Here is a 22,983-nt window from a genome sequence, read left to right on the forward strand (position 1 = left end):
ACAACCCCAGAGACCACCAGGAATAAGGTCTGAACTAAAGTTCTCAATGGAGAACTTTCTGCTCAACATTCAAGGGAAATGATTCCCCCCCCCCCAAAAAAAAAAACTCTGGTGGGGACATTCTTTTTAGGAAGCAGCAAAATAAATAAATAATATAAATAAATAAAAATATTCAGTAGGCCTTCCCTTAGCAGCAGCAGAAATTGACAACCTATTATATTTTGCTGTTTTCTCTGGTAGTGGCAGCAACATAACTTTCCTCTGTAAAAAAGTTCTGTTCTAGGAGCTTTGGGAGGGTGGTGGCAACACCTCCTAGCAACCACTACTATTTCCACAAATGCTGTGGTACAAAGTGAAATCATTCTGGTGGGGGAAATGGTAGCTAGTGGCTGCAGAGAAAATGTTCACTGACACTAAGGCAGAAGTCCTATCCTACCCCTTCGAAAACCCCAAAAAACCCGCAGAACTGCTGCCACCGACACTGAACCTCAAGAAATTTTGCTCCCACTCTGAAAAATCACTAACTCCACCCCTTTATTGAATCACTCGATAAACAGTAGGCATCCATTCCTTACTCTGTAATTTTGGAGACCAGATAGTTTCAAGAAGATTGGGGTCTGTAAGAGTTTCCTCAGTGCCTACACTAGAAAATGAGTTACATCTTACCATTCCTTATTGCAAATTTAGAAATTTCTTGAAATCCCAGTCCTTCCCAAATTGCTTTATTCTTTGTTTTCCTTGTCTTACCATAAGTCACATCCATACCATGCAATGAAAGCACATGGGCTCCCCGCCAAAAAAGAAGAATCATGGGAACTGTAGTTCACCCCCCAGGGCTACAATTTCCAGCATCCTTAACAAACTACAGTTCGCAGGATTTTCTTTTTTTGGGGGGGAGCCATATGCTGTCAGGAGTCATCCTACTCTCGAGTAGGACCCTGGGAGAGACACATGCCCGACTGGCACGTTCTCTCCCTCCTGGTCGTTCATTCGGGAGCTTCAAAAGCTTTCTTCTGCCCGAACATCACAGCGACTGATGCCAACAGACATCGGCACACTTAGGGATGTGCAGAGTCTGTGCAGTTCGCGTGACAGACCTCAGCAACTCAGCATTTTGGCTAATCTACTTTATTTACATATAAACACACACGGGTCACTGCAACATGGTTCCCTCTCTCTCTCTAGCATCAGTCAGCAAAGAGAAAAAACAAAGGACAATAGTCCCACTTCATGGAACACAGTAACACAAACATCCTGTCTCCGTCACTTCCCACTCTGTGGAGTCAAAACATATACCGTCATGTGATAGACAACAATTTCATGACTGCAGTCACAGAGCAGGAATCTTAACATATGCTTTCAGTGCACAGTGTGGATGTGACTATAGTATCCATGTTAACTTCTGCTTCTTAATACGGTATAATTAATTCTGCATAGTTTGCCCTTGCTCTAGTTGCATTTAATTTTGAGTTTTAGCTAGCACTATTTTCTGTGCAATGTATGATGTTGTTTTGTTTTCGTTTTTGTGGGCTGGCATGGAAGGGAGCAAAGCACATAATGGCCTTTGACCACTGTTAGTCTTCATTTAGTTGTTGTGCTTGTCTTGTTGCATTTGGAAATATTGCAAGCTTCAGACAATTCCTTCAGAACAGCATCTTTAATGGTGTTGCTTTCACTCCCTTGGGAACACTTCTCTAGTTTCAGTTGCATTTACATCTGAATAATACATACGGGCATGTACTTATTTCTCGAAATAGTATAACACTATAATACGTTCAGCTGTAGAGGTATTATCCCTATTTATGTTAATTAATCATGCTCATTCAAAGATGGGAGAGGACTTTTCAATGAAAAATAATTTATTAGAGTACCCCTTACATAATTTGGAGCAAATGTTCCTATAACTGGATTTTTTTTTCTTTTTAAAGCTTGTAGTGATCATAGAAGATTAACACAATTTTACAAAACATAAGCTTGATTAATTGCAGAAGATATAAAAAGCATAGTTCGTAACATCCCATCACACTTGGCTGGAAGTGAAACCCTCCTCTTGGAATCCAATTAATCCCACACTCTGTTTTCTATGTCTTTGTATGTGAGCTGTATATTTTGGGGTTTGTGGGTGACCAATGGAAGATGGGAAGGCACTGATAAGTGTGAACAAGCAGATAGGGATAGGAATTACGAGGACAAAGGCTTCAGAGGTCTATTTAAAAACTATTCAGTAAAATTATTGTTCCTTACTGCTTTGCCATGCAAACTGCCCTAACTGGCTGGGGGTCCAATTGCATGTGAAGGTCCCCAAGCCACCCCTAAAAATAACTCACACATAATTTTTGTTTAAGGTTTTTGGCATAATTTTGGCCACAACTTTATTAAAATACATATCTTGTGAGTGGTTGCTTAGGCATTGGTTAAGACTATCTGTCCCTCCGCCTGGGACAGAACTGACTTTCGAACCCCCTCGGTAGCCAGTGAAGGAAAAACAATATTGGGGAGCAATGGAGCTGATTCACAGGCCCTCAACCACATGCTTCCCAGGGCTTGCTGGCCCTAGTCTCATTTCAGGGATCGGATGAAATCGTGGCAAGCCCCTGGATTCCTTTAACAGAATTCCCTTCCACACCAGAATTGGAGGGGCCGGCCCAGCCTATCCTTACCCCTCCTCCAACCAATTTATAACCAATGCCTAACCACAGCCTCACAAGTTGTGACGATTTGCTAAGTAGCAGGCAAAAACCAAATGGCTCAGCCAATCAGCCATGTGGACAAAATTCCTACCAGGCCCCTGCCCCAACGGCAGACGACCCCATGACAGGCATAGCAAGGTCAACCTGAACTCAGGGCGGGTGGGCGGGTGATCCAATGCACTCAGCGAAAGAGAAAGCAACAAACTGAGTGCCCCAATATTTAAAACCTCCGGACCCACCCACTACATTGCAACATGCAATTTAACCCAGCAACCCATCCCTCCAATCATTGCCCCAAGCAGCCTAGTTTTTAACCCTGCCTGGTAACAGGAGATGGCTCGGCAGACCCCATCACAACACGTGCTCTCATTTCAGGGAGAACACACCATATCTGAAGAATTGCATACTCCCACACCTATGTGCTAAGATAACCTTTCTTTGTGTTCCATTTTTAGGAGAAATACATTACTTACGTAGAAAAAAAAACCATGGACCTTTTCTGTGGTGGGATGGATGAAATAGTATTATTGCTGAAACTTGATATTTGTGCTGCTGATTAGTATGGCCATAGCCCAGACTTTGGTAACCCAGAGCTCAGGTAGATAATTAACTAGATGAGCTCCATGAATGATATACTGATATACAGAATGGCATTTCCTGAATCCATTTCCTGGAATGCCACCCATAGATTATTACTCCCTTAGTTTTGAATTAAGATATTTTAAAAGAGTTGTCAGAAAATAAAAATCTTTTTATTGAATCATGGCTGGGCAATCAGGTCCTTACGAACAAACAATATTGCTATACAGAGGTACCTGGGTTTACAACCATAATCCGTTCTGGATGTCCGGTTGTAAACCAAAACAGGTTGTAACCCAAGGCGTGCTTTCGCCAATGGGGCCTCCCCAAAAAATGGGTTGTAATCCAGAAAAAGGGACACACACTTCTGGGTTTGACATGGTTGTAATCCAATACGGTTGCAAACAAAGGTACCACTGTATCTCTTACACTTAAAGTGTTATCGACAGTCCAATGGACAGTTCCAGTTCTGAAACAACTAGCTGTGCTGTACATTGTTATGCCATTGATGGGAAGTAATTCCAGCCATGTTTTCTCACATTATTGACAACCTCCTAAGGATGTTGGTTCTCTATTATTTCTTATTACTTAGCCGTGTATTCCATGCAATGTTAATCAATGTTATCTAGGCTACTTGAGTAAGTCTCATTGAACTTAATGGAACTTACTTCTGGCATACAGCAATGGATTATTGTATTCATTGCCCATAAGCGTCAGTATAGTCTTCAGTTTAAGTTACATGGGTTCAAATTTCGTATTGTGAATTTGTAAGATTTGCAAGTTTCATGGAGTAAGGACCAGTTTTTTATTCATTACTTTATAAAACAACATATATACAAATAGCATTACACAGGTAATAAAAATTACACGTTTCCATTTTTAAAAAGTCTGTAAAAGCTGTTGTTGTACTTAATGATGATAATGATGATGATGATATACTGACCAGCTATGTAGAAAAAATGAATAATGATTTCATATTGAAAGTATTGCAAAAATAACACTGATTAACTGGAAGCATAGCAGGTGTCTGATTGTATGATTGCGTGATAGTTCCTATTTAGTTTCCATATCTATATTCGCAGCATGACTAATCCTCAAGTATGTAACTATATTGAATATATATTCTTAGAAAAATAGAAGTACACAAGCATTTTTAAAAGATTGGTGCTACTGAATTGCAATTTTGTTTCATTTGGATGAAAATAGATATTTTTAGATGGCCTGAGTTTCTAAATCCAAGACTTAAAAATTCAGTTCTTTAATGAAATGTGCTGAGTTTTTCATACTAGGGTTCCAACAAACTTGCAGGACACAAATTTAGAAACAGGGAACCCAACATTAAATTGTTGGTGGGAAATAAGAGAGAGAGGGGTCCAGTGGTTTAGGAGAGAAATAAAATGGAATGATGAACATGAAAGGCTTCTTATCTGTGGAAATAAAAAGGAAAAGAAAAAGCTGGATCTGTAAAGTGGCAAGAGATGGAAAAAAAGTAGCTACAACAGGTAGAAGGGGGAAGAAATAATAGGACATGCCACTTTGTGTTGAAAAGAGAGAAAGTTTCAGGGTTTCTTTGCTTTAGTTTATTCATCCTTAAACAATATTAATGATTACAAATCACAAATATATAAAAATACGTGGGTCAAGAGTATAAATGACCAAATTAGAAAAGGAGGTGGTAGTATTGATAACAAAATTGTGCACACCTTTCCAAAATTCAACAAAGACATCACTCGAGTCACAGATCTTTGGTTTCTGTTGCATTCCATCCCAGTCAGGCAATTTCATTCATTATGATAACTGCAAAACCACAGTCGTCTTTGTAGTTGTGGTCTTGGTATTCTTGGGACGTCCCTGTTTGAGGGCTATGACTAGTTCAGTTGCTGCATCTAACTGTTAAATGTTATACGACATACTCTGGGTATATTTAAATCTTTAACTTTAGTTAAATTCCAACAGCATTGGGTTGGTTTTTTTGTTCCAATGTTAGTACATAGCCAGTCACCCTCTAGATGTCCCTTTTAATTTGAATCTGAAAGGTCTGAATACTCAGGCAAGATCACCACCTATGTAATTCGTCTGCTGGCACTAAGCCACAGTTCTGGCACTTTCTCGCATCTTCTTTCCCCTGTTCCCTATGAGCTTAGTAGAGGAAAGGCGAGATATAATGTCATCACGTTGTGCATTTCCTTCCCCCAGCAACTGGAAGGGGATTTCAAAACATGATGATGCTATGTCCTGAATGTTACACGAGGGGGAGGAGAAAGAGACTGGGACAACTAGTTTTGGTGCGGGCCACAGCTTGGTTGTAATGTGTAGTCTCAACCTCAAGGGGCAGCACCCCATGCTCCTGGCTTCAGGATGCAGCATGCCATCTGGACCACAGGAAGCATCCTGGAAAAAGGCAGAGACTTCATTCTCCAGGACACTTTAGGATAGCCTTTCTCAACCTTGGGTCTCCAGGTGTAGTTGGACTACAAGTCCCATCACTCCTGACCACTGGCCCTGCTTCTAGGGATGATGGGAGTTATAACGCAACAACATCTGGGGACTCAAGGATGGGAAAGGGTGCTTCAGGAGGAGGTAGCCTGTTCATGGTGTCAGCTATGAGAGTTGTTTAGTCTGCACAGAATGATGTGTCTGCAGGGTAGGAATTGGACCTGCTGAAATAGTGCAGCTGATCCCCTAAATGGACTTGTATTGAATGAAAACAGTGCGGAATGGTCTTTATCCCCTCCCAGCTTGACTCCTGTTGTGCTGGGTCATGCTTCTAATGTCCTAAGAGGCAGTGGTCCATGACGACTGCAGGCAGGTAGAAAAGCTGTACCTGCAGTTATCAAATGAATGATGTAATGTGTGCATTCCCCATTGCTGTCCAGTTCTTGAATCACATACATTTACACCCTATTTACTTCGAAATGACTTTGACCATTTCACAGCTTTAAAGATCCAATTGGCTTTGTGAGATTGCAGTAACAGAGCTAATGTTCTTTACTCAGGTTCCTATAAAAACCAAGCAATAGGAATTTCAAAGACCCACTAAAGCTGTAGCTAGTAGACTTGGCATTTTGGAGACTGATTCTGAATACAAAGGCGAGTCCTTGACTTAATCTTCAATATTATTTCCTTTTATATGTCCCCCCCTCTATTTTATAGCCAAATAATACAGTCTGATGCCCCCAACTCACATCAGATTGGAGTGTTTGTGGGATTGTACCAGTTCCAGCAACCAGGCTGGGAATCAGTGCAGCCACCATTATTTATATTGGCTTTTAACAAGACAGATGTAATAAAGATAATTTAGATAGGGTTCTGCAGAGGTGCTCTGAATAAAACTGTCCTGATTGTTCACAGAAGAAGATTTTGGCATCACAAATACATTTTTGGAGTCCCTGGAGTCCTTCGGAAGACCCTTCGCAAGCTTACTTTTTTTAAAAAAAAAATCTGTTTGCATCAAGAATCACATTATGAATGTAATTATGTCAAATAGTCTATTAGATTTAGCACTTTGAAAACAAACATGGCCAATTCAGAGCACGGCACATTGTCTTCATTCTGGGTTCCCATCACTCTAAATGGTCACTGCTATTGCCCAGATAACTGGGGCATCGAGAAGAGCATGCTACCTCCTCCTCCTCCTATGTAATATGAGACAAAGTGTTTGCTATGTTTGCAGGCCATGGAAACAGGCCTTCACCTTGGGTGATTTACAAAGAAGATTGCCAAGTCAGGGGTTTGGTTTAGCTCAGACTTAACTTCAAGCCCGCTTCATTCTGCAGTGACTCCCAGCTTGTATAATGCTCTCTTCCAGGGATGCTCACCCGACTCCCTCATTATATATCTTCATGTGCCAGGCAAAAACATTCATCCCAGGCCTTTGGCCAATTAAACAACCTTTAGCTTTCTAAATTGACTAATTCAGCCAGCTAGCCCTGGTGATTATCTAATGTTTATTAGATGGATTTCCCCTAAATTGATTTCTGAAATTTGAATTTTGTTATTCATGTTTTTATACTGTATTTTATGCTGCTTTTACAATTAAGTGTTTAAAATTTGTAGTTAGTCGTCCTGAGCCTGGTTTTTGAACCGGGAAGGACAGGGTATAAATAAATTATTATTATTATTATTATTATTATTATTATTATTATTATTATTATTATTATTATTATTTATTGTCATCATCATCAATGGGGTGGGGGTATTGTTTTTGTTTGTTATTATGTTATGCATTTTTGTGTTTTTTAAACCACCCTGTGATCTTTGGACTGAGGTTTGATAGTAATAAGAATAAGAATAATAAGAATACCTGAGTTGTCAAATAGCCCAACAACTTGAAGACATTCCTTCAATCCTTCAGCTCCCTGCTGGCCCCATACTTTGCTACTGCTGTTCCCTCCACCTATTACTGACTCCTCTTCTACCTCCAACTGAGGTATGCTAACAAGACCCTGCCAGCCAGTTGCCAGATATTTCTCTTATCAGAGGTTAGGAGGTGATAGTTAGGTGGAGGGAGCAGCAGAGGTGGCAAATGACAGGTCCAGCAGAGAAGGGCAAAACCGAAGGGCTCCAGCTAGCATTTGTTTGCTGGTACATCATCAGGTTTGAAGGCAGACTTGGAAGGGCATCTACGGAACACAGTCTTAGATTACTGTGATGTTATCTCATGCGTCTCCAGCCTTAGGAGCCTTTTGGCTTCTACTATTAAAGCAAAGGTGGCACGACTCTGCACATGACTTTTCTGAAAAGAAGTGTTCAGTGTGATGATTATTCTTGCGGGCAGGAAAAACCACCCAGCTCTGACCCACTTACCAAGCCTAGGTTGCTAAAGCTTTATGACACAGGCTGCTTTTTATTCCACTGTAGCAAAAGCACAATACAAAGATTCTAAGGTACTGGTTTATAAGAAAGGGGGAAATAATAGGTAGGTGTTCCTGTTTGCCTGTGAAAGGTGTGGACAAATAGACTAAACATGCTGACAAGTTAATATTTGGAATTGGTTATGATACATCAGCCAAAACGTAACTGATTTTGCTAAGAGACATCTTTTCTGTGTACAGGTATTCCCTTGTTTTTCACTTCTCCTGATCTTACGTGGCCCAATTTGCAAATCATACAGAAGCGTGGTTGTTCTAAGCAGGTATTCAGTTCAAATTAATAAAATGTGGCATTTGGCTGAATATGTAAGAGTTGCAGAGTCTATAGGCTGGAATAAAGGACACTGGAGTGGAGGCAGTGATGTTTGTAATATACACTGAGCTGCTGAATTCTTTCTGGCCTTGGGGAAGTCATTTAATTTCTTTTCACTCCCATCAAGCTCAGACAGAAAAATGAATTTTAAAAACCCACAACAAAAACAAAAAAGAAAGAGGTCTATTGCAAAGAGGTTCTGCTGAAAGAGGTACTGCCCCTGAGCACAGCTTTCCTAGATAAAACTTACTTTAAATCACTGTTGTTTAGGAAAGTGTTTGTCCTAGAACTTGGTAGCTAGCACAGATGCTACCATTGCTGCTGTCTTTTGACAAAAGGGAGAAATGTAGTACAAGGTGGTTAGATGTCAAAATAAGTCTGGTTTCCCGCATTCAGTGCAAGATTGATTCTTTGACCTGCACATTTATTTAATTAAATGCTGTTAAATGTTTGATTGAAATACTGGTGCGAATAAAGCTTCTGTTTATGTTTTTGAAGATTGCATTTTAGCACCTGCCTTTTATTTGTCATCCTGCTTGCATGATAGACCATGAAATATACTCAGAGTCACAAAGTGATTTCATGCTCTTTATTCAGCTCATAGTGGTGAGGAGGAATGAATGAAAGTCCCCTCAAAGTATCTGCTTTATATACATTATTTACACAATGGGCTGCACATGATTGGCTAATTCCGGAATTCTACTGTAAGCCAATCAGGTTGTGGATTCACTTCTATCTGGAGCATGATTGGGTGGTTCCTGCTAACCAATCATACTGCTGCATTGTTCTAGGACCAATCAGACTGCTGCATTCTGAATCCTATTGTTCTAGGACCAATCAGACTGCTCCCTTTTGGAGCCTATTGTTCTAGGACCAATCAGACTGCTGCAGTTTGGATCCTATTCAACTCAGTACATAACAGACCAGCAGACATTATAATGGCTCTTCAAAACGTCCATGTGGAGCAGGCCTAGGGGTCACTTACATGCAATCAGGGAAAAACACTCAAAGGGGCTCTTCGGCGATAATGCTTCTGGCTTAATTAACTTAATAAATCTTCTCAGCTGCTTAGATCTGTGGGACTGGCCCTTTTACAAGTTCCACATAATTATCATTCCACACTTGCAAAGGATCCATATTTTAGCATGGCATCGCCTACACTTTAGAATTCCTCTTCCATTTATATTAGGCTAGTTCCTTAACTGTATTGTTTTTGGTGTCTGCTAAAAACTTTTTTATTGTTCCAGCAAGCCTACCTGGGCCTGTAATTTTGACACATGCATTTAATAGGTATGTGTTTTAAAATTAGCATTTTAAAATCTATACTTTTATGGAACTTGTTTTTTGTGTTTGTTTTGTATTTGGTATTTTAAATGAATGTTTTAGGTAGTTATTGTAAACTGCATAGTGGTCTTTTGTTGTTCTTCTTGTTGTTGTTTAGTCGTTTAGTCATGTCCAACTCTTCATGACCTCATGGACCAGAGCACGCCAGACACTCCTGTCTTCCACTGCCTCCCGCATTTTGGTCAAACTCATGCTGGTAGCTTCGAGAACACTGTCCAGCCATTTTGTCCTCTGTCATCCCCTTCTCCTTGTGCCCTCCATCTTTCCCAACATCAGGGTCTTTTCCAGGGAGTCTTCTCTTCTCATGAGGTGGCCAAAGTATTAGAGCCTGAGCTTTAGGATCTGTCCTTCCAGTGAGCACTAAGGGCTGATTTCCTTATGAATGGGGAGGTTTGATCTTCTTGCAGTCCATGGGACTCTCAAGAGTCTCCTCCAGCACCATAATTCAAAAGCATCAATTCTTCAGTGATCAGCCTTCTTTATGGTCCAGCTCTCACTTCCATACATCACTACTGGGAAAACCATGGCTTTAACTATACGGACATTTGTTGGCAAGGTGATGTCTCTGCTTTTTAAGATGCTGTCTGGGTTTGTCATTGGTGTCTTTGTCCATGGAGTTTTCTTGGCAGGGATACTGGAGTGGCTTGCTGGTTCCTGCTCCAGGTGGATTACGTTTGGTCAAAACTCTCCACTATGACCTATCCATCTTGGGTGGCCCTGCACAGCATAGCTCATAGCTTCTCTGAGTTATTCAGGCCCCTTCGCCACGGCAAGGCAGTGATCCATGAAGGGGTTTGTTCTAGTAAATTTTATATAATTTTTGTTAAAAAAATAATATTTTGTAGAGCCAGAAATTAGCTCTGTCTCTTAGTCTGTGTGCTTCAGAGTCCAGCCTCAGCACTTCAGTCTTCGTCTGTTTAAACTACTGTTCCCAATTGCATCTGTAAGCAGGGAAATGTAATGTAACATCTGTTTACTAAGTGGGCTCAAACCAACATTAAACCACTGTTTCAGACATAACGGCTGTGTTCAGATGTCATGTACTGGGAAACGAAGCAGGGAAACATGACATGACCCATGGTTTGTTTGAAAGATGGAAACTTCAACCTATGATTTCAAATTCTCTTATTTCAAACAAACCATAGGTAGCCTTAACCACAGTTTGTCAGTATGGACAAAGCAGTGAACTGCAGCTAAGCAAAAATAGTAGTGAATGCTTCCAAACAACTGCACTAGAAGAAATGAGCAGGGAACATGCAAGCCCAAGGATCACCCAGACATAGTCACATCAAACTAAATTCTGGTTTAGCATGATGCCTGAATGGATACAATGGGAACAAACCAAGATCAATCCCTACTTAACAAACTATAACTCTTTAAGCCAGGAATGTAACATCCAAACTGGACCAAAGTATATCAACATCAATCTGTATTTTAATCATTATAAATATTAGGCAGAGTAATTACACACTTTTCTCCAGAGTGTAAGAGAAAAAGGTTCACAAATGTTAATAGGAATCCAACAAAAGACATCAATTCAGTGCTTGGTGGAAAGCTGTAGCAGATTTTAAGGACATTAATGTTTCTTTTGGGATAAATTAAGAATTGAGTCCTCAGACTAGTAAGAACCTGGAAGAGAAATTTCTACACTATGGAAGATTTTCCAAATTGCTGTTACAAAGTCTGATGAAATGGGGATTTTGGTGCTACAGATTAGTTTGGAAAGCCCATATAAGGCAGAAGTGAGTGAAATTAGAAAAGAATGTGGAGACATTACAAGAACATTAACAAGTGAATAAGAGTAATAGCTACAGTGAGGAAGTTAGATACTTTCAACAGTATGGAGATACAAGAACTATATAGCCTGAGAAACAAAAAAGAGGAATGTGGTTTTGGACCATTTACAAACCTTATAATTTTCTGATTGACCTAAAGTTTTCAAAAAAAAAGGTGCACAGCTGTTGTTAAATATTTATCATGTTTAGCATCATGTATCTTCTGCTATTTCTTGATTTTTTTATTGCAATGTAACAAGGGGGAAATGGAAGCATTATAAGGGAGTTGGGTATGTTTAGCCTGGAGAAGAGGAGACTGAGAGGAGATATGAGAGCCATCTTCAAATGTTGAAAGGGCTTGACATGGAAGATGGAGCAAGCTTGTTTTCTCTTGCTCCTGAGGCTAGGACACAAATGAAGTACAAGTTACAAGAAAGGACGTTCTAACTAAACATCAGGAATAACTTTCTGACAGTAAGAGCTGCTTGACAGTGGAATGGACTCCCTTGGGAGGTGGTATACTCTACTTCAATGGAGGTTTTTAAACAGAGGTCGGATGGCCATCAGAGGTTTCTAAGCAGAGGTTGGGTTGTCATGGGTGCATTAGTTGAGATTCTTGTATTGTAGGGGCTTGGACTACTGTAGATGAGCCTCAGGGTCCCTCCAACTCTACAATTCTATGATATTTTATGTTTAGTGAGAAGCTTTTTCACAGTAAAGCAAAATGAAATGCTAACAAACAACTTGTAAAGTGTGCTTTTTATGCCCATAAACTACAGAAAGTGCTTAACTGAATGTGGCTTCCTGTCGCCTTTTGCCCATATTGTGACTTCCCTGTATTATGCTGTCCATAGAATGCCAAAGATATAATTTGTGGCATGGTTTGTGCTGCATAAGTTCTTTTGGAATGGGAGCACTGAACCAAAGCAATATTTTCTGTCTCCCTCAAACATAGTACCCATTGCACAAAAGCAGTACCCAAGGTGCCAGTGATCTTGTATTTTGTATTTTGTGGGCAAATGTGTTGGTATATTAAATGAGCATTCAATAAACAGAAAACCAGTAGAGCAGCAAGCCTTTATGGACATAAAGAACATTGTATTGATTTGCAGTGGTCACGGGGAGTTAATAGACAGAATGGAATTCCCTGCACTGGAACCTAGCCATGACACTGAAATAAAACCAGAAATTGTCAGGAGGCCTGTTAGAGGTTATGAAAGAAAGCACTGCACGTTTGCATAAATTACTAGAAGGTTATACAAAAAGTCTATATAGTGCATATTTTTATTAGCATAATATCTAAATAAAGTCAGTAACATGAAAGGTATGGAGCATGACTGAGACCAAGGAATTACTGTTAAGGTTCCCAAATTTATTCAGTTTGAATTTGGATTAAGCTGCAATGGAGGCTGACCTGAACTGAGGTAGGTAAAGGTAAAGGTAAAGGTACCCCTGCCCGTACGGGCCAGTCTTGACAGACTCTGGGGTTGTGCGCCCATCTCACTTAAGAGGCCAGGGGCCAGCGCTGTCCGGAGACACTTCCGGGTCACGTGGCCAGCGTGACAAAGCTGCATCTGGCGAGCCAGAGCCGCACACGGGGACGCCGTTTACCTTCCCGCTGGTAAGCGGTCCCTATTTATCTACTTGCACCCGGAGGTGCTTTCAAACTGCTAGGTTGGCAGGCGCTGGGAGGTAATATCCACAAAATGTTGTTTATCACAGTTTGCGGGTTCTGACTCTTTTCTCAAGATGTACTCAACTGCTTATTCCACAGAACATCTAGAACTATGCAAAATCTATATTTGGGGCCAAACAACAGATGATCTGTGAATAAGATCCATGAATCTGCCTTCAAGGAGGCAGATTGGGAATACAGTGCTTCAGTAGGAGAATTAACCTTTTCCACCATGACATTTACCCAATGAAAATTCTGGTTGGCATCCGCCCACCTCCCCCAGCTGCTATTTGGAGATACGTGTCCATATACTGTTACAGATTCCATATGTACATTTCTCTCTACACATCCCAACTGGCCCAGGGAATATAGCAGTTGGAGGAATGATTTTTTCATTGGACACATTAGTGATGGGGAGGGGAAATCCCCTTCCCCATAGTGCTAAAGTCCCATATTGAATTCCCCTCAGCACAGCTGCCACTAAAATCCTTTAAAGATATGCACACTGTCCTCTTTGTGGGCTTCATCCCATCATATTTGGCCTTTAGTCCTCTGAGTGGACATGCAGGCTTTTCTTTCGTTCTCCATAAGGAAGTGGAGGGAAAAACAAAGATGTTTTGGAGCATTAAATTGTTCTCTATTTTGGCACAGCCTTCACTGTTTAAGGTCAAAAAGCATAGATTAAATATAACTCCTTCTTCTGCCTCACTTCTAAAGTAGATATTGTCAAAATAAAATAAATACTTTACACACACATCAAGAAATAACTGCTGTGCAAAATTGCCCTCTGTTTTTATTCTTGAAAGACCTGGTTCTTGAAGCATTATATTAGCATGAAGTCTGTGCCACAGCTCTCTTGCTGATGCATATGCAGTACCTTGAACAGAAAATTAGAGGCTTTCAGTGTTGCGCTGCCACTGTATTTCAACGAATCTTTTGTCAGTGGTGATTAAAAAAAAAGAAATACGTAGCATGATAAAATTGGATTCAGGTTCTTAGTGTTTACTGGAATGTACCAGCTCTATGATTTTCTACTGCACTGAGGCTTATATTCAGAAAGGGCGGATGTCAGAAAGATAGATAGGCACCTTCACGACAGGTAACATGTAGGTTGATGGGTTTTACAAAACACCAGAGCTGTCAGCGTGACTGTTGAGCGCCTTCACTAACTTCAGATGCTTGAATAGGGGGCAAGGAGGAGCAGCACTTTGTGATAGTATTCTTTTTGACATGTCAACTTCTAGCATCCCTCGAGTATGTTATTTCATGTTGTCAAATTGGAGCCGGGTAAGGAAGTTTGGCCCGTGTCCGTAAACTTCAAAGCTTTAGGGAAATATGTGGAGAGCTATGTCATCCACATAGATTGACAGAAGTGGTGTGGTAGGTTTTCACCTCAAAAGAACATGGTATAATGTTTTAGCGCTGTAACTGGGGGTTGTATCCATTGTTAAAGTCATTTACAGTAATGTGATCTTGTGTACTTTGCAACACCCCTCCCCCCAAAAAATCTCTTATTTTTGCACAAGAGAATTCATAAGCAGGTTGCTGGTAACTTCATTGCACAATGATAGTGCAATCTGTTGTGCAGTGAGCTATTGTATTGGATTCTGGTGTTGCATTAGCATCCACTAATGCTAGAGCCTTTTCGCTAGCAAACAGAGATACAAACCTAAGCTCTGATTTAACTTGTATTTTTTGGTTGTGCTGCCAGTAATTTGTTTGGTTTATTACTTTTCTATTAAAAAAACAACAACTTGTTTTAGTGATCTTAGTTATTTCTCTGTTTGGGAACTATTTAACATAACTAACTACTTCATATAAAAGAAAAGCTCATACTTTGATTTTTCTACAATTCCTTGTTATCTGATTTTTTATCTACACCTTCATTCACAAAGAGAATGTTACTGATATTCTCCAGCCATACACTCTGTCATATTCTCATCCATTGCTCCCTTTCCCCACTTCCTTCTTTGACTACTGGGTATTTATTTTTTTAAAGCTACCTCATGCATATGTTCATATTGATTGCAGTTGAGGCTTATTGTTGTTGTTTTTATAATGGATGCATTATTTCATTTCATTTCACTTTATATGTCATCTCACTGTTCATACTGTATGCTGTGTTGTAAGTTGCCCTGTCCTCTGATCTGTAGTGAGGATGGGGTGTAAAAACTCTCTGTAATAAAGCGCTGCTTCCTTCAAAAAATCTCAACTGTTCATATATAAACTGAAGACATCAATCTTTCAGTAGGGAGAAAACAGCATTTTCAACATCTCTTTTATGAATGTGAAATTCAGCTGAGTATTGTGAACTGCCTTGCTTCTTGAGTTAAAGATCAGAAGGCTATGGAAGAAAATTGTGGTCTAATGGAGGTAGAAATAAATATCAATACTTTTCAACAGCAATCTGTTTCTGGCTTGCATGTTTTCACGTCATATTAAATATAAATGAACTTTGTGTAAGAGAGAAAAAAGGAGGAAAGGAAATAATAGCACCAAACCTAATCTTTAGGGATGACAAAAAGGAATTTGCCCTGTGAGACTTACCACTGCGTCATTTTTCCCAGAGCAGAATCTAGTCCCCCTTTGATTGATGACGCCTCAGAAACTTCCTCTGCAAACTGTTCTAGGCATTTGTTAGTGTCTGAGTGAAAATGTGCTTCCTAATGCCCATTTTGAACAGGCCTTCCCTTAACTTTATTCCCTGGCCTCATCTTTTGCCCTTAAATAAAATTTTAGGTGGTTGACATCTGTGATTTGAGAAATGTGTTTTGGTTAGGCATCTACAGATTTGTTTCCCAAAGAGAGAATTTAATTTTTCTGTTTGCCTTCCCCCCCCCCATCTTTGAAGTTGAGCAATTAATCCTAAAAATTGCTTTATTGTCCCCCCTTAAGTGCTGCAGTAGATCTTACAGCCCAGAGTGGCTCAAGTAGAAAAGGGTAGCCCAACAAGCCACATAAACTTTATGATGTGGGCATATGAGATACGTTTTAGTTAGCAATGGATAAAAATTGAACAAAGCTCTCTTGAGATTTTCAGGATTTCTGATTATGCCAAGTTTTCATACTAGCGTCCTCCTCCCAGGAAAGAAGTCTTGTAATCCGCAACAGAGTTTTGTTAAGTTTATACTCATCACTAACTAGAGCATCTTTCACATCCAGACACCATAGAGTTTAGCTGACTTATTTGGCTTCATAAGAACTGAAGGTGGCTCTGGAAGGCCAGTCTAATTTAGCATTCTGTTCTAAGTGTGGCCAACCAGATGCCTATGGGAACACTGCAAACAGGACACAAATGCAACAGCACTTCCTCCATTTGTGATTCCCAACAACTGATATTCAGAGGCATATTCCCTCCAACACTTGAGGTACAGCATAGCCATTGTGGCAGGTAACCACTGATATCCTTTCCCTCAATGAAACAAAAAAAAACTGTACAAAAATGTGTTTATTAGAAGAAAGTGTGCATAAAACTGCAAATATTTAATGCAAATAGCCTACATAAATCTGTTTATTAGGGAAAGGCCCTCTAAAAATCAGCAGATATATCAGTACTTGAGGTGCTTGCTGCAGATAGCACCACAGTGACTTTTTGAAGTTCCCAGAGGCATGGAAGTAGGAACCTTCAGGCTGGATCAGGAAATACTTCGGTCTGAAATCTTGGAGAGCCACTGATAGTTAGTGTAGATGGGACTAGAGAACTGGCATCCCCTGGGCTGGATTTGCTCTGCACAACTGTTTGCACCAGCCAGCCAACATCTCCTGAGTGCCGCCCCTCTTCAGCAGCAGTCCATACATGATCACAAAAATGCTCCCATTGGGAACTCCCACTTCATGCAGTAGCAGAAAGGAGAGATGGGTGGATCATTGCAAACATGATCACGAGCTCCCTGTGTTGGGAAAGGTGAACTGCAAGGTGTTGAGAGCCAACACTTCAAGGTGCCTGGATTGGTTCAAAAAGGAAAAAGCTCACTCTTCACTACTGCTAATCTGCTTCCTGGTTTTCTGAGAGGGGACAGATCACAGAGAGGGAAGTTCTAAGCAGCTGCTCCTGGTGATCTCTTACACCTGTTGCCCAGCTGATTCAGAAACAGATGAGCAGTAGCAAACGGGCTTGTGTGTGTGTGCACATGCATGAGAAAGTGTGGGGTGATCCCACACACTGCCAGCTTTGTCCATTCTCATCACCATGATGTAGAAGGCTGGCCACAAGGAAATGCAGAGAAAAGGATCTCCTATCCCTGATCTAGATGGACCAATGGGCTGGCTTTGTATGCAGCAGTGTTCTTTGTGCCATGAGCAACCAGTCTCGGAAAATGCAGGAACCTTTTGCAGAGAGGAAGGCATGTGCAGTACAATATTTCAGGGCTTCAGTTTAATTTGTGTCAGGTTACTAGTGATTATTCTTAGCACTTGTGCTGAATCTTGGATTTGTGAAATAAATAAGAAAAAGGGCATCTGAAGATGTGTCACGTATTTTTTCCTGCGCTGCTGAAATTTACCCATATGTTTAGGATGAAGGAGCAGAGCAGTTGGCTGGCCTCAAGGAAGACTTGAGCCTGGAAGATTGCCTTTGTTTGTATAAATTAAAGCACTAATAAAAGAGCTAAAGTCATTTAGGAAGGAGAAATACATTAGGTAAATAGCAGTAATCCATTAAAGACTAAGGAAAGAACAGCCATGTAGAAGAAGAAAATTGTCTTTCAGTTGTATAATTATAGCTGCATTTAACATAGGACTGTAAATCCTGGAAGATAACCAACCAAATAGTGTTCTTTTTTTCCTTTCTTTTCTCACGTACAAAGATGAACTGCTTTAGTGTTGATGCTGCTTTGCAATTTAACAAACACCTGTTTTTCAAAAGCAGTGAAAAAATGCTGAAGAACTACCTGACTTTCACTTGAGGAGAGCGGTGACTTCTTTGTTTTCACCTCAGACAAAGTAACAATACTAAAAGACAAGATGTATGTATCTGTGTGTATATATATGTATATACACACAGTAACCTCTAATACCTGTACACATGTATACATTGTTTTCCCAAAAACTTTGAAGAAAGAGAAAAAGAGGGAAACAACTGATGACACTATGACAGTTTCCCCATTAACACTGTAGTTGGCACGAGGGTTGTTTTATGAAAATATCAGGTTAACAATGGCCATTCATTCAATGGATATTAACATATTGCGGCAACTTGTAGCGTGTTCTCTTAGACCATCTTTCTCCCAGACTAATCTTCACCAACCTGGTGCCCTCCTGTTGTTTTGGAGTACAACTCTCATCAGCCCCAGCCAGCATACCTTTTTTGCTCACTATCCTTATTTAGCATTGTGTGTTTCCGTAGGTTCAATTTGAGCCTTAAGCAGAGGCATTTTGTTTAAATACCATTCAAAAATGTATGCACGGAAAACAGTGTATTTTTGATGCCAGTCTTGATGTACCATCCACCTTTTTTAAAAATGGAGGGTGGCATATGGCTTATTCCTAGGAATGCCATGATTAGACCACCATGTAATATAGACATGTCTATATAGAGGTCAAAGCTTCTTAGCAGTGGCAATGATGTTTACTGAAATGTGGGTGGTGGGCGAGGCAATGTTTGGGCTGTACAGACACAGTGGCAGAGCCAATCTGGTGCTGCCACTGGTGTACCAGTGCATTCCTGAGTTCTCCATTGCGTTTAATAGGTAAGGTAAAGGGACCCCTGACCATTAGGTCCAGTCGTGACCGACTCTGGGGTTGCAGCGCTCATCTCGCTTTATTGGCATACAGCTTCTGGGTCATGTGGTCAGCATGACTAAGCCGCTTCTAATGAACCAGAGCAGCGCATGGAAACGCTGTTTACCTTCCCGCCGGAGTGGTACCTATTTATCTACTTGCACTTTGATGTGCTTTCGAACTGCTAGGTTGGCAGGAGCAGGGACCAAACAACGGGAGCTCACCCCGTCGCAGGGATTCGAACCGCCGACCTTCTGATCGGCAAGTCCTAGGCTCTGTGGTTTAACCCACAGTGCCACCCATGTCCCGCAGCATTTAATAGGCCAGTGCTAATTAAAACATGCTGAAATACAGAAATATATTTTTAAAATAGTTGTCCGAAGGCAAGGCTAAGTAACATTCTGTATCTTTGAAAAGGTGGTGCCTTTGGTGGTGCCAAAGATGTTATAAGAGGTACATTTGTTTGTTTCCAGGATCAGTGGTTTTGGCGTGTCAGAAACAACCGAGTGATGGATGGATACCCCATGCAGATTACCTACTTCTGGAGGGGGCTACCGCCAAGTATTGATGCAGTTTATGAAAACAGTGACGGGAATTTTGTTTTCTTTAAAGGTAAGAAGTGAAATTACATGAAGAGTAAAAATTCATTTAAGAAACTTGCTAACATGTTGCATTTGGAGAGCTATGACATGGAAATGAGGATGACCAGCTACAGAAGCAATTTTTGGAATATAACTTGTTTACACTCCTAGATAAAGTGCTCTTTAAATCAGAGTTAAGACAGTAACCGATTCTTCCTACGAAATGCTGCCCACTGCAACTGGGGAAGTTATAGCCAAGATCTCCCCACAGATTTCTCTGTATTCATCTGGGACCTTGTCAGGAAGGTATCCCACTTGGAGAAAGGGTTTCTGAAGTTATGAGTGATATCGCTAGTAACTTTTGGGTTAGACTAGAATTCTGACACAACAGGAGTATCTTCAAAGGTTTGGAAACTAGAATTACTACAGTATATGGCTGCCAGATTACTGAAACTAGTCACTATGGTCCTATTGTGTCTGTGCTGTATCTGTAGCTCCTGGTCTGCTTCTGGACTCAATTCAAAGCAACAGTTTTTGACCATCACAGCTTAGAAACAGGGCACTTGAAGGACTGCCTATCTCCATACATACCTTCCCATACTCTTAAGAAATTCAGTAGAGGGATCTCTATGTGTGGCCCCTTCCATATCTCAGGTAAGGCAGGGAGCTACCATGGAGAGAGTCTTCTTAGTGGTCAAACTACAATTTTAAAACATTCTCCTCAGAGCATCTAGCTTGGCACCCACTTTGTTATCATTCTGGCAAAGATCTTTTTATTTTCCCAAACTTTTTATTCTTTTATGGGCTTTGTGCTACTTGAATTTTCCTACATTGCTGTTCATTGTTTTATAGTTATCATAGCTAAATTGTATCCACCCCCACCCCCCAGTATAAACTACCCTGTTTTCAGCCTGCAATCTTATGCACCTTTATTTGTGAATAAGCTCCACTGATCATAGCAGGAATCAATTCTGGATTAATATGCATGGGACTGTGCTGCTGGTTGTGCAATTTTTGTGCTTTAAATAGCATGAACTATAGAAAGATACACTTCTCCCCTCTAATTTTCCTTTCCCCCCTTCTAATCAGAGTTACTTATTTTAAGCATCAGTTGTTTATCTTGCTTATCATGTCACCTGTGTTATATTATAATTTATTTCCTTCCAATACAGTGACATTACAGTGTTCAGGTGGGAAATGAATTATTAATAAAGTTCCTGCATTTATGCAAATATTCGTCATAATTAAAAATTGCATAAAGCCCAGAAAATATGGCATGTGAAATTAACTGTTTTTCAGCAGCCTGTGGCCCCTCCCCATTTTTCGGTGTGTTTCCCCCCTTTTTTTGCACCAGGCGTCAGCTGTTCCTTAAAATTAAAGGTCTTAAATATGCATCTAATTTGAGTGTAATGTGAAAATTATACTGTATGTTGAATAAATACTAGTTTATCATTGCAACCTGCTCATTGGGAGTGAAAATCCGTGTAGGATATGATTATTTATAAAGCAAGATTTGTTAAATGAGCATTTTTTACATTAACAACAATAAGGGAATCAGATGAAAATGCTCAAATTTAACTGTGTAGTTAATAAGGACTGAAAAATATTGTAGCTCAAAAGGTTTGTGAGGAGGGTAGATGAAACACCATCAGGGACCTTTAAAACCTGTAGTAAAGATGTTAAGAAGAGGGTTGCTGGATCAGACCACAAGGATGAGACAAACATGGCATAGTGTCATCCATCTTAATTCAAAATGGCTGCTCTTTTGTGTGCATTAAGTTTACCATACCTGCTGGGCATGCTGAGTATGTAGGCCTTGCAGAGCCTATTCTGTTCACACGGTGGCCAGCCAGATGCAAAATGGTAGCCCATAACCAGCATATGAGCACAGTAGCACACTCCCACTTGTGTTCCCCAGGGACTGGTATTCAGAAACACCCCATTCCCACCTCATCATACTTACATCTTCTCCTGCACCCCAACTCCGTGGCTTTCTTTCTTTGATTCTTTCTCCCATTCCTAGCTCTGTTGTTTCTTTCTAGACCCCAATACTTCTTGCTCTGTCACCGCTTTATAGCTCTCCCCTGAAACTGCTTTCCTTTTCCCCTTTCTCTCAATAGCTTCCTCAGTGTCTTCCCCTTTGTCTGAGGTAAGTTGCAGTTGTTGCTGTTGTGGCCAGAGTTAGGCACGTCAACTTCTCTTTCGGCTTCCTTTTTTTACCGTAGCAGCTCCTTGGGAGAAAATAATCAAAGTTTGGGGGTGGGATACAAAATGGTGGGTTTCCAGGTATAGCTATAGCTGTCTCTTTTTGGAGGTGATTGAGTCAACCAGAAATTGGCCAGGATCGAGGCCTTGGGAGACCACCACCATTCCCTGGTGATTGTTCTCATAAATGCCATTATTCATGCACGTGGTAATCCATTGCATCAGGGCCCTTCAGATATTGCTGGACTCCAACTCCTATGAGCCTCAATCAGCATAACCAATAATTAGAGAAGGTGGGAGTTGTGGCCCAGTATATCAAGAGACCACAGGCTTCCCACTCACACACCAGTTTAGTAAACATAAGCAATGTAAGTGAAACCACTAGAAAGAGAGAAAATGTGAGCACTAGCAGCAAAAGTCAGACCACTAGAGAGAGTGTTAATGCATCGTGAGTTTGGAGTTTTAAGCAGACATACTGTTGGCATCATTTTACAAAGACACAAAGACATGCATTTTTATTTCAGTGCATTTATAATACTAGTAAGTTTGCATTCTGCATATATAGATTTTATATTGTTTTCTGACATTCCCACCCACCCCCATTCCAAGCTGGGTCTGGTTCAGGCATGTGAAGAGGACAGCTCCTGCTTTCATGTAGTATGTTTCAAGGATGTCTTCACTTGACTTTCTAGATGTTGTGGAAAATTTCTGTCTAATTGGTTTCTAGTGTTCATACTTGAAATTTCAGTGTTTTAGGGGACAGGGAAGTGCCCCAATAGTGTCCATAAGTGAGTTAGGTTGTAGCCCATGTTAGTCATACTTGGAATTAATTAATTCATTGAAATGAATAAAGATGACTGACTTAGGTACATTAATTTCAGTGAGTACTCTGAGTAGAACGTAGTTGACCAACTCAATGTATCTTCATATGTATGATGAAAGCTGCATTCTTCCTGTTTGCTAAGGACCATTAGCTCAGACTTTGAATATTCTTTCAAAGTGATTGATAGATGGGCTGATGAAGAAAAACCGTTTACTGTAGCCCAACTCCATTTTTCTCCTATGCTCTGAAATAGAAATAATGAATCTTAGTCACCAGTCCCATGCACACTTTCTTGGGAGTAATCACCATTTAACTATATGTTGCTTACTCCCAAGTAAACACTGCCAATTTGTTGTCATGTTCACTGCTTTTGTAATATGGTATATTGGTATCTGTTGTAAGAGCCAGC

At 40.5% G+C, this 22,983-nt stretch overlaps 1 protein-coding gene across 2 annotated transcripts in view; it reads left to right on the forward strand.

The window, feature by feature from the left end:
* MMP16 (matrix metallopeptidase 16) overlaps positions 1 to 22,983 on the forward strand; it is a 181,437-nt gene that overhangs the window by 121,971 nt on the left and 36,483 nt on the right. For both annotated transcript variants that reach the window (XM_083747794.1, XM_083747795.1), the window contains one exon: positions 19,439 to 19,577. In XM_083747794.1, coding sequence (XP_083603920.1) covers positions 19,439 to 19,577 — 139 coding nt within the window. The remainder of the gene's footprint in view (positions 1 to 19,438; positions 19,578 to 22,983) is intronic.

This window comes from Podarcis gaigeae (genome assembly GCF_964106915.1).
Source record: "Podarcis gaigeae genome assembly, chromosome: 7".
Lineage (NCBI taxonomy): Eukaryota > Metazoa > Chordata > Lepidosauria > Squamata > Lacertidae > Podarcis > Podarcis gaigeae.